The 17,018-nt window shown below is 49.7% G+C and overlaps 2 protein-coding genes and 1 pseudogene across 2 annotated transcripts in view; 2 read left to right on the top strand and 1 right to left on the bottom strand.

Annotated features, from left to right (window-relative positions):
- LOC118628543 (solute carrier organic anion transporter family member 2B1-like) overlaps window positions 1–997 on the bottom strand; it is a 43,845-nt gene extending 42,848 nt beyond the window's left edge. The window contains exon 1 of the mRNA XM_036259527.1: window positions 673–997. Within this exon, the coding sequence (XP_036115420.1) occupies window positions 673–688 (16 nt within the window). The 5' untranslated portion in view covers window positions 689–997. The remainder of the gene's footprint in view (window positions 1–672) is intronic.
- A 5,468-nt stretch (window positions 998–6,465) lies between these two features.
- Window positions 6,466–7,350, top strand: LOC118628544 (annotated as a pseudogene).
- Window positions 7,351–7,524: 174 nt separating this feature from the next.
- Window positions 7,525–16,118, top strand: LOC118628545 (olfactory receptor 2AT4-like). Its single transcript, XM_036259528.1, is given in 3 exon segments — window positions 7,525–7,533; window positions 15,241–15,415; window positions 15,418–16,118. Coding segments are annotated over 3 exon segments (885 nt in total).
- The last annotated feature ends 900 nt before the right edge of the window (window positions 16,119–17,018 follow it).

Here is a 17,018-nt window from a genome sequence, read left to right on the forward strand (position 1 = left end):
CCCCTCTGGCCTCCTTCCCACCCTATGGCCATAGGTCACCGCAGTCTCTTCTGTGCTGATCTTTCTGCTATTCTGTCTGCAGATCTATACATCTGTCCTGTATCTGTCTCCTTCTGGTTCTCTCTCTCACTGTTTCTTCTCCGGGTCTTTTCCGCAGCCCTGTCCCTGGGGCTGGTCCCTGCCTGCTTCCGCAGACACCTGCTGGTCTTTGCCTTCTCCCTCTGTCTCCGTCCTTCTGTCTCCGTCTTTGTCTGGCTCTGCATGTCTCTGGACTTGCTCTGTCTCTGACTACACTTGTCTCTCTCTCTCTTTTCCTCTACTGTGTTTGTCTCTCTCTTTGGCTGCTTCAGAGAGGGGAAACAGGGCTTGGTGAGGGGCTCAGGGGGACCGCTTTCCGTTGCCCTGTTGGTCGCTATATTGCATAAAGGTGGTTAGGCTGGTTCCCTGCTTCCAGCTGAGTAAACAGTGTCCCGTCCTGCCCCTCCTGCAATTCACTCATTCATTCGACATACTCTCACTAGGGCCAGCCACGTGCCGGCTCTGTGTAAGGAACCAAGAGCCCCCCACCTCACCCCAGCACACTCGTCTTGGCTCAACAGCTGCACCCTCCACATTGAGCATATGGCCCCATACTCCCTCCCGCTACCCCTTCCTTATTTCGTCCGGACTTACCTATCCTGGGTCCCATGACTGCTAGGGTGCAGTGAGTTCCAGCCCCTATTTCAATCTCAGGACTGGAGCTTATCAAGAAAGAGGGAGTGAGCCCTTATCAGGGACTCCCAGAGACACAGCCTCAAGCCACAGCAGAGATACACTAACGTGGGGGCTCCGGGCACTGGGCCGATGCTCCTTGGACCCCGCTACACAGCAACGACCTCTTCCAGGTATGGGCTAGGAAGCTCTGCCCGCACTTGACCCCCTCTCCAGGTGCCTATCTGCCTTGACCACTTGTTCCCTCTGTCTTCTCTGCCCTGGCCCCCTGTCTGTGCCCTGGCTTACAAACTCACAATCTCTCTCTCTCTCTGTCTCTTTCTCTCTGTCCTGGGCAGTCCCGGGCCAGTTGTGTAGGAGGCTGGATTTGTTTAGATCCAGCCCCGCTGATGGGAGGAGGCTGCTGTCTGGCCGCCCTTCAGCCTGTTCCTTCCCAGCCTCTTGCCTCAGCATTTCCCTTGGATCTTTTCTCCTCCTCCCAGAGCAGTGGAGAGAGGTGGAGCCTAAGGGAATGTCCCCAAGCCCTGTGGTCATTCAGTCCTGATTCTTCTCTCCTCACTGTGCTCCCTCTTCCACCAAGCTCTTGTCCCCTCACTGAATTTTTGTTCCTGTTCATGAGCCCCCTAGAGAGCCCCTGTCTCCCCACCACCCCCTTCGCCGAACCCCTGGTTCCCTCTCACTGAGCCCCCATCTCCTCTCCAAGCTCCCAGGATTTAGAGAAAGGAGGGGTCTGTTCACTGGGAATGCAGAGGCTAGCCCGCCTGGTGGGGACTCCCAGTAGCAGCTCCATAAAGCATGGCCGTCTCCTTTCAGGGGAAGGGAGGAACAGAAAGGCAAATAGGAAATTTTCAGAGTTTCCTGGACTGAGGCTGAGGCTGAGGCTGGAGGACTTGGAGTCAGACAGACCTGAGTCCCATCGCAGCCCAGTCACTTGCTGGTCAAATGGCCCTAGGCAAGTCTCTGCACCTCTCTGAGCATCAGTTCCGCCATCTGTAAAGAAGGGACACTGTTCCCCACTTGCGGGGCTGCTGTGAAAATTTCGTGATCAAGAAAGAAGCCAGGTCTGAAGGCCAGGAGCTCAGAGAAGGGAGCGGCAGAGGGGACTCAGAGTATGGCAGCGAGAGAAAGCGGACCTGCCTATCGATTCCTGCTCACTCAGCACTTTCCCCCAGGCGCCCCTATGGGGCCCTGCTATGGGAGTGTAGGCAGGAATGTATGCCTGCATGTGACAGACAGGGCATTAAGTTTCTGGATCTTCCCAGAGGTCACCGAGCTAGAGGGGAGCCTGATCCAGGTCCAGGAATAAGGTCTTTGCATGAAATGGGAATGTGGGTTTGGAGTCCCACTTTTGGGGTGCAATGGTTGAGCAATATCATCTGCACCACTTGGCTCCTAGTGGCTGTATGAGGATGTTAGGAGGAACTAACAAGTATTTGGAATAATCAGATTGGCCTGGCATGTAGCAGGCACTCAATAGATACTTGTTGCATGAATGAGTCTTTGAGAAACCAGAAATGTGAGCACATGACCACTGCACTGGGAAAGATCAATAGTTGGATTGCTGAAAAGACTAGACCCTGATCCTATCTGAGCAAACCAAACTGAGTCTATCTCTCCAAATCCTTCAAACCAAAGTCAGCACTACGAGAACTCACTGAGAAGGGCAGAGGGTCAGCCTTCCAGATTCCAAATGGAAGGTGCATGGTTGGAAGGGGAAGGCCCCTTTAGACTTTCTGGAAGCCCAGTTTTCCCCTTCTTGGCCCTGGAGGATGAAGAAATTATACACATGGACTGTGCTGGGAGTAGCCTGGCAAAGTCCATCTCCTCAGTGCCCACCACCTCACAGGGCATGGAAGATACAGGAACAGTCTTCATTTAGCACCTCAGCCTCCCCAGGCTGACACAGCCTGGTCCAAGAATATTCTTGAGCTCCCTTGTGGACATGGAGCAAGGGTCAGGTACCCGGGAGCCTCTGGGAGTTAGGCTAACAGGCCCTCAGAGGGTTCTCGGGCTGATCCTGCAGTGAGGTCCTACTGTGAGGCCCAGGCTGTTTGACCAACCTGTTTGCATCCTAGCTTTGCCACTTGCCAGCTTGGTGTTCGCTGAGCCCTGTGCGCTTTCCAGAGCCCCACGATGGATGTGGATCCCAACACCATCTGCGAATTCCCCAGTTTGCAAACTTGATGCCTTTTTTGAGTCCAGTGCTGTTGGCAAAGCCTGGCACAGTTTGCAGCTTGCAGGCCCCATGACATTCTCACAGTCCTGTTTGTAAAAACTCAAGCTGTTTGCAGAACCCAAGCCCTTCCCCTCTTTACGTCAACCCGCGTAGGGAAATGCCTTTTTGCTAACCGGGCAAAAAAGGAGACTTCATTTCCTAGAACTCTCTAAGTTTGGGTACAAGGGAAGAATCCTGGCTCCAGACTGGAGACATCAGTTCTGGTCCCAGCTCTGTCACTCCCCTGCAGTGGGACTTTGAGCAAGTCCTTTCTTCTCTCTAGGCCTTGGTTCTCTCGTCTCTCCGATGGAGTTCGTGAGGTCAAGCTGCCTACCTTCTGGACTGTTATGAGGATCACTATGAGGATGCCCAGAAGATGGGGGGCAGAGGAAAGGAAGAGTGGCTACAGGCTCCTTCCCGAAAAAGGTTCCAAACTGCCATCTCAGCACCTTTGTTCCCACTTCCCCCTGGTCTGACAGCCAGGGAGCGGATGTCTATAAACGGACCTTTGTCCTGGCAGACAAATGAGAGCCTGAGTCGGAGCCTCAGCCTTTCCTACCACCAGATGCTGCCTGGGGGGGGGGGGGTGTCAGACCCCAAGCTGTGCAGACAAGTTCCCGTGCATGGCTCATTAAATCTGCCCACAGAGAACAATGCCATAGTTATTTCACCCACTGAGGACTCTGACACTCGAAGAGGCAGTGTGACTTGCCAGGGCTACATGTCAGGTATACAGTGGAGGTTGGGATCTGAGCCAAGGACAGAGAGGATGGATGCGTGACATTCAGGCAGGAACTTGCAGCTCATTTAATTTAGCCCTTCCCTTTTTTAGCTTGGGAGACTGAGGCCTGCAGAGAGGCAGGCTCTGCTGTGTGCGCCCTGACTGTCCTGGGGTTTCAGTTTCTCTCTCTGGTGGATTAGACGCAGACCGCACCCTGCCCAAAGTTCAGGACTTCCCCTCTTTGTTGGCACGGCTCTTGGATCCGAACACATGAAATTTCCCATCCCTCCGAGGAGAAGCTCAGGTTGGCAGGCAGTTTGGTATCTGGCCTGGCCCCTCAGCCCCACCAACTTGGCTCAGCACAGGCAGCCCTGGACAGCTCATGCCATGCTCTCTCCACAGCTTAACCCCTCCCCCTCCCGCCCCCTGGAGGTTCCTCCTCAGGAAGCCCTTTTGCCCCAACTGCAGCCTTCCCCTGGGTCCACCTGCTTCCACTTCCCACTTGCCTCTCCCCGAGCCTGGAGAGAATACACACCGTGCAGGAAGCTTGCACCCCTCCCTGAAAGTGGCAGCCCTATGCCCCAGAAAGAGCATGAACTTGGGTATCTGATAGTTCTATCCTAACCCAGAAAGAAGATCTCTGAGACTCAGTTTCCTCATCTGTAAAATGGAGATAACAGGAAACCTCCGGGCAGAGCTGCACTAAATCCAAACTCCTCAGAGGCCAAGCTGGGTGACCTGAGGCTGGTCACTCGCCCTTTCTGATCCTCAGTGCCCTTGTCTGTGAAATACCTTCCCATGGCTGTCATAAGGCTCAGACGAGCGAATGGATGGATTAGTCCTTGCTAAGTTCTGAGAGCAGAGCAGACACAAGGCATTATTAATATGGTGATGATGGTAATGGTGATGACGTGGAATTCTGGAAGCAGAGGAAAAGGAGAAGTAAATCACGTGAGTGCCAGATTGATCTGACCTAACTGACAACCCCATGGGAATAAATCACAGTAAAGGCCCCCTGAGGTGGGAGGAAGCTCAAGGGCAAGACTGGGGTTCAGCAGGCAGGCAGGATGCTAGTGGGTCATTGTTAGCAGCGGTTGTTCTGTGGGTGCTACAGGGCTGGGCCCTCACAGGGTCCAGGCTGGGCATTGGCTGGCCCGTGGCCCCCAGCCCTGGCTCTGCCACCAAACCACTAGCATCGGTCAGGTTTTATTTCCTACCTGATCCTCAGTTTCCTTATTATAAAATGATGGGAGTGGTGGGGATAAGAAGAAAGGTCTCATTCTGCTCCATCCCTGCATCAGATAAAGGATGTACCACTGCTTTTGTACAGTGACAAGTGTAGGACATGAGGGATCACAGTTATTAATAATCAGGCTCCTGGGGGAGCGGTCATGGGGAGGGGGTACTGGGAAGGCTGGGAGAGAAGAGCAGAGCAGACCAGGAGCAAGCATTTGTGCCTGGATGCGGGCAGTTTGAAGCAAGAGCCTGTTTCCTGAAGACTTGCAACACTGCCCCCTGGGGGTCAGAGAAGAGGTCTGTGCCCAGGATTTTTCTGCAAGAGGACAATGGGGGAAAGGGGGCTGGAAGGACTACTACTCAGGGAGGCAGAAATGGATAAGCCAGAAGAAGCCAGGTGAGAGCAATCGCTGCCTGCTCCTCCCTCTCCCTCCCCTGCACAGTCTATTCCACTTCTCAAGTCTCTCAAACCAGCCCACTTCTTCCCGTCCTGCCGTCCCCACCCTGGTCTCTGCCACCAGCGGCTCTGGCTGGGCCCTGCCCCAGCCTCCTCCCCATCTCCAGTTTCACCCTCCAGCCCATCTTCCTGGGAACCAGAAGAAACTTTCCAACTGTCAAATCTGACCATGCCCCTCCTCCTTGCTTAAAACCCTGTCCCTGCCCCCACCCCGGCCCTCGGGATAAACCCATCTTTCTCAGTCTGAGACAGAGCACCCCTGCCCCTGTGCCTCTGTCTTCTTCCAGTTCAGTATCCACTTGCAAGTGAGATGAAATAGTGGGTGGTCAAGAACAAGGCTTTGTGGCAGGACCGTGTGGGTGTAACTCCTGGCTTCTCTACTTAAGAGCTACGCTACCTAATTCTTTCTTTGTAGGGTTTTGTTGTGGTAAATATCCATAATGTCAAATTCACCATTTCAACCATTTGAAGCGGACAGGTCAATGGCATTAAGCACACTCACATGGGTGTGCAGCCATTACCACCATCCCTCTCCAGAACTCTTTCTTCTTCCCAAACTGAAGCTCTATCTCCATGTGTTACCATACCAGCCTGTTTTCTCATATGTAGGATGGGGCTAACAAAGGGACATGCTGGGCACAGGGCCTGATAGGTACGTAGGACCTCAAAAAATACTACTATAATTTCTCTCTCTCTCTCTCTCTCTCTCTCACCAAACAAAATATATTTATATTTCTGCAACCCTTTTTATTGAATTTATTGGTTAATAAAATCATGTAGGTTTCAGGGGTACAATTCTAGAATACATCATCTGTATATTTTATTGCGTGTTCACCACCCCAAGTCAGGTCTCCTTCCATCACCGTTTCTCCCTCCTTTAGCCTTTTCTACATCCCTCCACGCCCCTTTCCTTCTGGTAATGATCATGCGATTGTCTGTGTCCATGAGTTTTGTTTTTGTTTTTCCTAATCCCTTCACCATTTTCACCCAGCTATAATTTTTTCTCCTGAGGAAACCTCCCTGGATAGGCAGTGCAGCGGCACACGTGGGTTATCTCTAGAAATCCAAAAGTCAGTCCTGGCCATGTCACAAGGACACAAAGACCGCCGAGCAGACCCACTGACCATGCCGTCTCGGGCGGTACCCTCTGCTGTCGCCACAGCAGCCCCCTCTCCGCGGTCACCTTGCGGGTGACAAGGATTGGGCACACTGGGCACCATGTCTTGCCCCTGTACCACCTCTTCCTGAATAGGGAGGAAAAGTTCACCATGGGTTGATCCCTGAGAAATTCTTCCAGTTCTTTTATCCTAAACCAGTGTAACAGGACCCCATGTGCTCAGAACTGGGCTTATCCTATATTTTCTATCCGAAGAAATATATGTGATTACTCCAGAGACTATCTCTGCCATATCGACAATAGGGTTGATTGTCTACATAATTAAAAAATATGGTGCCTGTATTGGGGAATTTGCTGATAAACTCAACAAGCAAAACATTGCCCAACTAGAAGAGGCAAAACAAATTTCCATCAAAATATCCAGGATGCAAGGGATCTGTAGAAGTCCCACAGGCCCTGATTCCAGGGTTCCGTTACTTTATTGATGTCCAGAGGAATAACATCGCTTTGGCCTTGGAGATTACCTCCAGGGAACGGCCACATAGAGTTGACAAGGAGTAAAGAATTGCCTGGACTGTCATATTTCTGTGCAGACTAGGATGCGTCGAAAGGAACAAGAGCACGTGATAAAACCAGTGGAGGAGCACGTGGTGCAGAGCATCTCTGCACAGAAGGAAAAGGGGACAGTTGCCAAGGGCATTGCAGTTCTGAAGCTGCTTGCAAAGAAGGCTCAGTACAGCCAGTTCTGTAAATACATCTATCCGACGGAGACAGCTAGGAACAGTTCACTGACTAAATGGAAACTAGGCTGTGTGACAACATCTTTCTGCATCGCCGTGTACTGGAGTTACTCTTTACCCCACCTAAAAATGAAAAGCTTGAGCTTCATCTAGTGAGATAATTAAAACAATCGATTGGCTGGTGGAGAGAAAAACAAAATTCGAAGGCCATTACTGCCCCGATTCATTTCTGTGACTGGGCAGAGCTTAGGACAGCTGCTGGGGCAGCATGCAGCTTCATCTAGCAAGATGAGTCACTTCCTCTCCTGATGGGGCCGTGAGCCCGAGATGGCGAAGGTAGGAAGCAGAGTGAGCGTGGGCAGCTGCTTCTCAGCCAGGCTGGCCCTCTGCAGATGCTCCCATGAGAAGTGCACGAGGAAGGAGAACTCTGCCTGGTGTCGGGCCCAGGCTGGGCCGGCATAGCACCCCAGCTTGCCTCTGTTCTAATTCTTTCGGGAAGAGTGGAACAAACAACTTGTTTTCATCAGTGTTGTTATTTGGAGCATTGTCAGCTTGCATTTTGCTTGATTCTCTCCTTCTCTTGTTCTACCCTCAACACAACTGCTCCCTCCTCTCCGCACACACTTTTCCTAGATTCTCTTACTCCAACTGTTCCTGGCACTCATGTCTAAAATTCTTTCACCATCCAAGTGGTGCTGTTCTTATTTATGTGCCTCTCTTTCTTGTTTTTGTTTTTGTGCTCTGGGTGGAGCACGGACGTGTCTTCCTAGGGAGGGGAGAGATTAGGCCTGTGGTGTCCCACATGGAGCAGGCCTGGTCTCTGGCGAGGGCGGGAGGGGTTCTCTCCAGCAGACAGGCTTCATGGTGGTGTTACTGGGTGAGGATTGGGCCTGAGCGCGTCTGCTCTGGGCCGGCCTGTAGTGTGTGGGACCTTGACTTTGTGCAGGAAATATTTCACAACATAAATCCAGGTTATTTTTAGAGTATGTTTACTAAAGCTGGGGACAGTGAAACAAAGGAAGGGCTTAGGGTAGAGGAAGCAACAGGAGAGAGCCTAGGTAGGTTGCTTTGGCTCCCTAGAAACAGTAGGAAAGAAGTGAGCCACATTGGGCTGTGTGAACTCACTGAGAAGTAAAAGTCACAGTGCAGAAGTGAGCCAAGTCCGGCTGCTGTCAGCTCCCTGGAAAGTCAGAGAAAAGGAGGCCTTGGAGACAGGTTCAGGGGGTTAGCCCGGGATGAGCTACCGCTGCCCATTGCTCCCCTGGTCTCATAGGGACCCTTAGAGTTTAGGAGAAAGTAAGTAAAAGTTCATGTTCAAGTAAAGGCAGGGGCATGCTCCAGAGAGAGCCTATTCTGGTCCTTTGTCTTCAGGATTTTATCTCTCTTCTGAAGTGCATCTTAGAGGAGATCTCAGGGAGGGTCTTTTTTTTTTTTAATTATTTATTGATTGATTTTTTTTAGAGAGAGAGAAAGGGAAAGAAGAGAGGGAGAGAGAGAGAAACATTGATGAGAGATAACATCAGTTGGCCTCCTCCTGCATGCCCCCTACTAGGGATCAGGCCCATAACCTGGGCATGTGCCCTGACCAGGAATTGAACCAGCAGCCTCTTGGTGCATGGATTGATGCTCAAGCACTGAGCCACACTGGCCAAGCATCAGGGAGGGTCTTAACAAAATATTTATTAGTTTGCCAGGTGTGTCCTTCAACTTGTTGATTCATCAAAATGAGTGTATAGAGGTGTCAGGGTCATTCTCTGGTCAGTTTCATCTTTAAAGAATGTCACTGAATGGTTTACACATTCTAGACTGTGCAGGAATAAGATCGATCTGTTACTGCACAGTCTAGAATGTGTAAAAAAAACCATTAGCTCCTAAGTGTCCTTGGTTAGGGAAAACAAGACCTTGTGATTCACTAGCTGACTATAAATGACTTAAATTGTTTGGCTTTGTTTAATTATTTTGTCTCTATTTCCCTCGTTCCACTTGCCAAGAAATTTTTCCTAGCTTCTTACTATCCTGCCTCAGCATCAGAATCAGAGCTGGGTCCAGACAGGGAGCCTAGAGGGCCATGGAATCTCCTCTAAGGGTCCTTAAGTTGGATACTCCTGTCTCTTGAGGGAAAAACACCAACCACATTCCAGAAATAACTGCAAGAGAAGGCACTTCAGCATAAACAAACCAGTGCAGTCTTTGGAGTCATGTAGGCCTGAGCTGTGCCAACAAATAGCTGTGTGACGTTGGGCAGTTAGTTCACTTTTCTAAGCCTCAGTTTCTTCAATTATAAAATGGATATGATCATTGGGACCGGCATTCATTACATGTCAAGCACTGTTCTAAGTACTTTACTCGCATTAACTCAGTTAACATTCCCAAAGACCTATTATAATCCCCAGTTTACAAATGAGGAAGCTGAGGCAGGTAGAGGCCAGGAGACTTCCCCTAGGTTAAACAGCTACCCAGAATTGAACCTAGACAGTCTGGCCCCAGAATTTATGTCCTGGACAATGGGACTTAACTGTCTCAAAGGGCTAGTTTGACGTCTCTATCATTGGTCCATCAGTCCCTAGGCCATGGGTTGAGTACAGAGTTGAATACTAAGCTCAGCACCATCAACTGGGTTCTAGGCCTTTTCTACTGGTGACCATCTGAGTGACCTTTGTATGTCACTTTCTTCCTGAAATCTCAGGCTTCCCTCCTGTAACAGGAAGAGCCTGATCCCCTAGCTGGTGACCCCTAGATTCTGCTGTAGCTCAGACTCCTTTCTGGTGACCACCTGTTCCTGGGGGTCCCCCAAGCACCTCCAGCTCAGCAAGGAGCTCATCATTGGCCTGGAAACCTGCCCCTCCCAGGTCCCTGCTCTGAGCTCCCAGTATCGTTGGAGTCAGGCTCATCCCTGACTTCCTCCCCACAGCCTGTGGCAACTCTTAGTTACTTAACCTCTCTGAGCGTCGTCATCTATAAAGCACCAGTAAGCGCCGAGTGAAGGGCAGCGGCTTCCATCACCGTCGTCATTGTTACTTCTCCCCGTTCCTCTCCTTGCTATCCAGCTCCCTGCCGGGTGTCCCTGTCTTTAGCTTCTCCCACTCAAATCCATTCTCCATGTGGCTATGGGTGTGATCTTTCTGAAACATGCAGCTGACTCTTAGTCCCCTGCCTGAAGGCTGACCCTGGCTCTCCAATGTCCATGTGCTGAGTTCTTATTCCCTGGCCTAGAATTCGAGATCCTGCTCACTCTGGACCCTGCTCTTTGGCTTCATCTTTTGAAACTCCCAATCTCTCCTTCAACATTGCATCCCAAACACGCTTAGATCTGCCCTCTAATATACTTCCTGCTTTTTTCACCCCTTCCTGTCTTTGTCCCTGCGGTATGGGCCTAGAGTGCTCTCCTCATCTGCTCATAATTCATACCAACCTGAAAGATGTCTTCCATGACGCAAGCCCATTGTTTTCTCATCTGAGCCCTTCAACTCTGTAGTAGCACAGACCACACTGGATAGAATTGGTGGTCAGCGTTTTCATTGGCTCTCCCTCTAGACTATGTCGGTTCACTGTGATCAGGTACCCAACAAAAAGCCAGCTTCATCAATGTGGAATGAATGATGAGCCTCAGTTCTCCTAATCTTTAAAATGGGCAGCAGACACAGCCAGGCCTAGTTAATCCAGAGAAGCAAGAGCACTGGGGGCTGGAGGAAGGTGAAGTCACAGAAGGCTCCCTGGAAGAGGTTGGACTTAGAATTCTAAGGCATTTAGGAAAGAGCAGAGAGTAAGCAAGAAAGAACGAGTTTTGGAAACTGAGTGGCTCTTCACTCTGTCACACAAAACACTCAAAGGGACTCCCCCCCCCACCCCACCCCCTCCGCCCCGCCCCTGCCACCATCCTCTGCCCAATAGCACAGCACTTTACATTTACATGGAATATTTTCACAGCTTTTTTTCTTATTTGTGTGGTTGGTTGGCTCAGAGGCTAGACTGAGAGTTAGCAAATCTGAGACCTCAGATCCGTGTCCTTGGCTTGCTGTGTGACACGGGCAATCCCTTTCACCTCTGAGCCTTGGTTTCCTCATCTGTCACATGGGGATACCAATTACTGCTCAGTAGGCAGGAAAGGCTCCATAGACCACAGAGCCTGTGCCCCAGTGAAGACTATTAATTTTGTTCTAATGTCAGCAAAACCCAGTGGTACCTGCTAACCAGCCACTTGGGAATCCTCAGAAAAACATCACTCAGGGCCCCAGTAGAAGGGGACCGCAGAGGGCAAGGGCCCCAGCAGGCTAAGGATGGGCAAGGCCTGGGGGTTTAATGGGACCAGGCTCAGCCCCAGTCTGATCCTCCCCATTAGGGGAGCAAGCAGTTAAGGACCCTCACCCCACGACGACAGGGGCTCTAAGAGAAGGGAGATGGGCTGTAATATCCGTGCCCCAGCTTCAGCATTCTCGGCTCACTGGCTCTGCTGCTGACTCGCTAACTGTGTGAGGCTGGCCAGGTCATAGCCCCTCTCTAGGCCTCCCTCGCCCTATCAGCAACAGTGAGGGAGCAGGACCAGAAGCCCTCCATAAAGTCGAGTACTGTCTGACTCCACTGGAGAGAAAGGCCACGGTTGTCAGCCATCTCCTGTCTCTGCCGGCGGAAACACTGAGAAGCAAGGTGCTGGGCCCCACGGAGACGCCGGTTTAATAGGAAAGGAGTCAGAGCCAACCTCCAGCCCTGACAAACCCCAGACAGGTAAAGGAAACAGGATGACACACTCAGAACCACCTGGGCTGCCAGGCAGGAACACTGCAGTGCCTCTCCCATGGAGACCCTGAGGAGCCCTGGGCAGGAGCCCTGGGCAGGAGCCCTGGGCAGGAGCCCTGGGCAGGAGCCCTGGGCAGGAGCCCTGGGCAGGAGCCCTGGGCAGGAGCCAGGAGTCTGGCTTTTAGTGCATCTCTGCCAACAACTCACTCCCTATGTGACCTTGAGCAAGTCACTACCTCCTCTGAGCTTTCTCCATTTGAAAAAATAAGGGAATGGGGATTGGACAGCATTGCTTGCACTTTGAGAACAGTTCTGGCTCTGACATTCGGTGATTGCCCAGCAAACCCTGCACGACTAGCTTCATGGGCCTGGTCAGTGGAGCGAACAGCTCTGGAGGAATGCAGTTTGTATCTATTTAGATGCTAAGATAAAAGAAAATAAAAATCTCTTCTGACTAGTTCATTATAGGAACAAGTTCAATTTAACTCAGGTGAACTCATTCATTCCTTAATTCATTTACTTAAAAATATTTGTTGAGTGTTTATCACGAGCTGGGTTTCCCCAGGCACCAGGTGTACCACATGGCTGCTCAGTACACGGGACCTGGCTGCCATGACCACTTTCCACACAGATTTGCCCAGTCCCTCTTCCTTAAGTCATTTCCTGAGAAGAGCATTTTTTTTCTATCCATATAAAACGTCTATTGAGTAACCAGTCCATCTGAAACTGAAAATGGCCCCTCAGAACAAAACAGAAATTTACAGTTGTCTCTGGAATCAGCCTGAGAAATGGAGAGAAGAAAATAAAACCTTTGGACTAATTTTCCCCCCGGGGGAAACCAGAGCTTCCGAATTCTCCAGGTGGCCTGGCTTCAGAACCACACCTGGCACTGACCTGCTGCCGACCTGGGGCTGCTCCCATCCCCACCCTGGTTCTTCATTTGTGAAGGAAGGTTCAGGGCCTGAACTATCTGCGGGGCCATTTCCACTCTTATCTGTTCTGTGACATGAGGAGGGTTTTGTTAGAAGGGGGAGAAAGGAGGTGGCTTTGGAAAACCAAGTAGAAGTGCTCCAAGGTTTGTGGGGGCAAAGAAACAGTGATCTGAATGTCAACATAACCGAGTCCTGGATCACTTAGTCAAGGTAAAGAATGAGTCAACTCCTCCCTCAGCTCAGTTCTCTGGGTTGGAAAGCCTCACTTTGAGGGTCTTGGGCTGCCATGGGTGTGCGGTAACCTTCTTCACCACAGAGTGCTTGGTCTCCTCTCCTGACAGTGGTTCTGAGACTTTTCAGTTCCCTGCGGTGCCCTCTGAGCTGGGGCCAAGGAAGGAAGGTTCCAGGGTGTGGGCATAAAGTGGCTAAACAGTAACACCCGCTGAGCTGCAGCAGTCAGGAGAAGGGAAGACATGGACTGGCTTGGGATGTCTTAGAGTCTGTTTTTTCCCAAAATGGGGGAGAATTCAGCTTTAACTTGGATTCCATTCAGGAAATGACTCCTACCAGAGGCGTATACAATGCCTCTACCCACTTGGGGTGACCAACATCTGGGTTTGCTGGGAACTGAGTGATTTCCTGGGACATGGGACTTTCCGTGCTAACACTAGGCAGTTCTGAGCAAATTAGGATGATTGGTCCCTACACATGACCAAGAGACAGGTCACAGGGCACCCAGGATAGACTGAGACAGACAGAGCCCTAGCAGCAGCTTAATCCATTCTTGAGTTAAGCAGACAGCCTCCTGGATCGCTCCTTGGAGGAAGAGACCCCCCCCATCGATACCATGATAAGATATCACAGAGTGGGCATCCTCAAGTGAATGGAAATGTAGAGACAAAGAACACTGACTCAAGGGACACAACATCTCAGCTCAGAAGAAGTGGGATGAGAATGGAGTGGGGCATAGAAGAGGAACTGAATCAGAGCTGTACAGAAATAGTTCTTCCAGCCATCCCTGAAGAAGGGTCCCACCAGTTCCTCAGAGCTCATGAGCTGGAAGTCTTTATCAGAGGCTACTGACAATCATCTAGGCTCAGAGGTACATAAGTAGAGTCAATGGAACCTTAGAGTAAGGTGCATGGAGTTTTCACTCCTGGGTTTAGCTTCATCGCTCTCAACCAGTCATCCTGTTGTCTTCATAAGGCCTCAAGTTAAAGATCTCCATTCAGAAACTGCTGTGTAGAGATATCTGGACTGGATGGGCTTGTGCCAAAGGACAGCAGTCAAGATTCCAGTGCTAACAGCGGGCAAAATTTGTTAAGTGGTTCATCAACATTATCATACTCAGAGTGTTCCTCCTGTGGTAGGGGGAGCTAAGCTAACACATCAGACATCCTTAAAGGAGCTACATGAACTAATAAAAAAGCTACTTGATTTTTTGGCATTTGAACATAAATGGATGCTTCTCAAGAAATTTTCTCTCAGATAAAACAAATTTGTCTCCCAAACCCTACAATCTGATTGGTGTGCTTCATTTATGTTACTTTTTAAAACAAAAATCAATGGACCCATGTTTAGAAGGTTCCTTAAAGGTCTTTCTAGCTCCTTTCCAAATATTAAACTTCTTCTGTAGCATTTCAGCCAAAAAGACCCCAGCCTTGCATAACTCTACTTATGTGGAACTCACTCATTTTGAAGCCACTCTTTTGCCTAATGAGATAGTTCTAAATATAAGAAATGTATTCTATATATGGGGCTGAACTCTGGGCCCCTGGAGCTGCTAATACTGGCCCTAGTTCTCTGTAAGTGCTGTTCCTGCCCTTTGATAGCCCTTCAGAGGTTTGTATGCACTTCTCTTCTCCACCAGAGAGGACTAGACCTTTGAGCCATTGCTCATTAGACACCTCACCATCCTGGGCATCTTAACTGTGCAGTAAAATTCCAGGCAAAAAGGAACTGTAAGGATTGAGATTCACAATTGGGGGGCAGGGAAGACGCATGTTTTAGTTAATGTTTCCCTGATTGTTCTGATTTCCAGATGTGCTGGTGTTCCCAGTGTCTGTCTGCAGACATCCAGCCCTGACCCACTATGAAGCCATCTGTAATGGATCAGAGGACTCCTTATAGGTATTCTAACTGCCTGGTAGGTTTTTGTTTGTTTGTTTGGTTGGTTGGTTTTTGTTTTTTTTTAGAGAGAGGAAGGAAGAGAGAGAGAGAGAAATCCATGCGAGAGAGAAACATCAATCAGCTGCTTCCTGCACGTCCCCTACTGGGGAATTGAACCCACAACCTACCTGGGCATGTGCCCTGACCAGAAATCAAACTGGGACCGCTCAGTCCATGGGATGACACACAATCCACTGAGCCATACCAGCCAGGCTTAATTTTCCTCCTAATCTACCTGCTCATCCCGACGGGTAGCACCCTGATCCTGGTGGCTGTGGTGGCAGAGCCCAGCCTCCACAAGCCTATGTACTTCTTTCTCACCAACCTCTCTGCCCTGGACATCCTCTTTACCACAACCACTGTCCCCAAGATGTTGTCCCTATTCCGCTTGGGGACCACTTCCTCAGCTTCCCTGCTTGCTTATTGCAGATGTACCTCCTCCGAAGCTTCACGTGCTCAGAAGCCTTCATCCTGGTGGTCATGGCCTATGACCGCTATGTGGCCATCTGTCATCCACTGCAGTACCCTGTGCACATGACCCCACAGACCAATGCGGCACTGGCAGCCAGTGCCTGGCTCACTGCCCTCCTCCTACCCATACCACCAGTGGTGCAGACATCCCACATGGCGTTTGATAGCACTGTTCGCATCTACCACTGCTTCTGTGACCACTTGGCTGTGGTCCAGGCCTCCTGCTCTGACAGCACACCTCAGAGCCTCATGGGCTTCTGCATCGCCATGGTGGTGTCTTTCCTGCCTCTTCTCCTGGTGCTTCTCTCCTATGCCCACATCCTGGCCTCAGTGCTTCGCATCAACTCCCGAGAAAGATGCTCAAAAGCCTTCTCTACCTACAGCTCCCACCTCCTGGTGGTTGGTACCTACTACTCCTCCATTGCCATAGCCTACGTGGCCTACAGGGCTGAGCTGCCCCTGGATGTCCACATCATGGGCAATGTGGTGTATGCTATCCTCATGCCTGTCCTCAACCCTCTCATCTACACGCTGAGGAACAAGGATGTCAAAGCAGCCATCACCAAAATGGCATGTCTCAAGACCCATTCTGGCATAGGAGCCCTTCACCTTTAGATGCAGCTAATCCTACTCTCAGGACACCAAATAACAGTGCCCAGCACAGATTAGGAACTCAATAAATATTGTTAAATGAATAAATTAATGAATATAATATGGCAAAAGAAAATCAGTTAAGCAGGTATCTCTAACAGTGATTCTCACACTTTGGTTTAGGGCTTTCCCCCTGGTACAATGGAATATGTTAACCTTTATAGGACATCTTCACTTGTTACATAAGCATTTCATAATGTTGTGACTGAAACCCATCAATATGGCAGCAATGGCTGGGCCGCTTGCTGAAGAACCTCCGAATATGAGCACCTGATAACTTAAGGAGATTCTCCCAAGTGTGACCAAATTGCAAGGGATTTCAAAGATGAGAAAGCTGAGTCATTTGAATAACTTTACTAAGCTTCTTTGTTATATTGGCCACAGTGAAGAAAAACTGGGTCTTAACTATGAGGACGTTATAATTTACTTGCAGTTAACTTTATTGAATCGAAGCAAAAGCAGTGTGCGCAGCAGGGCTACAAGCTCTTCAACATCTCATCCAAGACTCCAGTATTCTTCAGAAGGTGCTTACATTGAAAATGGACTATTTAATAGCCAGGTAATTTTCTGAGAGCTGTCTATGTTTTTATATGTTTTAAAAATTATGTGGTAAGTTTCAGCGTACCTACCATAAACTATAACATTGAAAACAGTCCTGTGATGGAAATTCATAGCATTACAGGCCTATCTCAAAAAACAAAAAAATCTCAAAAAACAAACCAGTCTAAACTTATACTTAAAGGAACTAGAAGAACAACAAACAAAGCCCAAAGTGAGTATAAAAAAGGAACTAATACACAGAAGAACAGAAATAAACAAAATAGAGTCTAAAATAACAATACAAAAGATCAATGAAACCAAGAG

The sequence above is a fragment of the Molossus molossus genome, unplaced genomic scaffold (assembly GCF_014108415.1).
Source record: "Molossus molossus isolate mMolMol1 unplaced genomic scaffold, mMolMol1.p scaffold_m16_p_13, whole genome shotgun sequence".
NCBI classification, from domain to species: domain Eukaryota; kingdom Metazoa; phylum Chordata; class Mammalia; order Chiroptera; family Molossidae; genus Molossus; species Molossus molossus.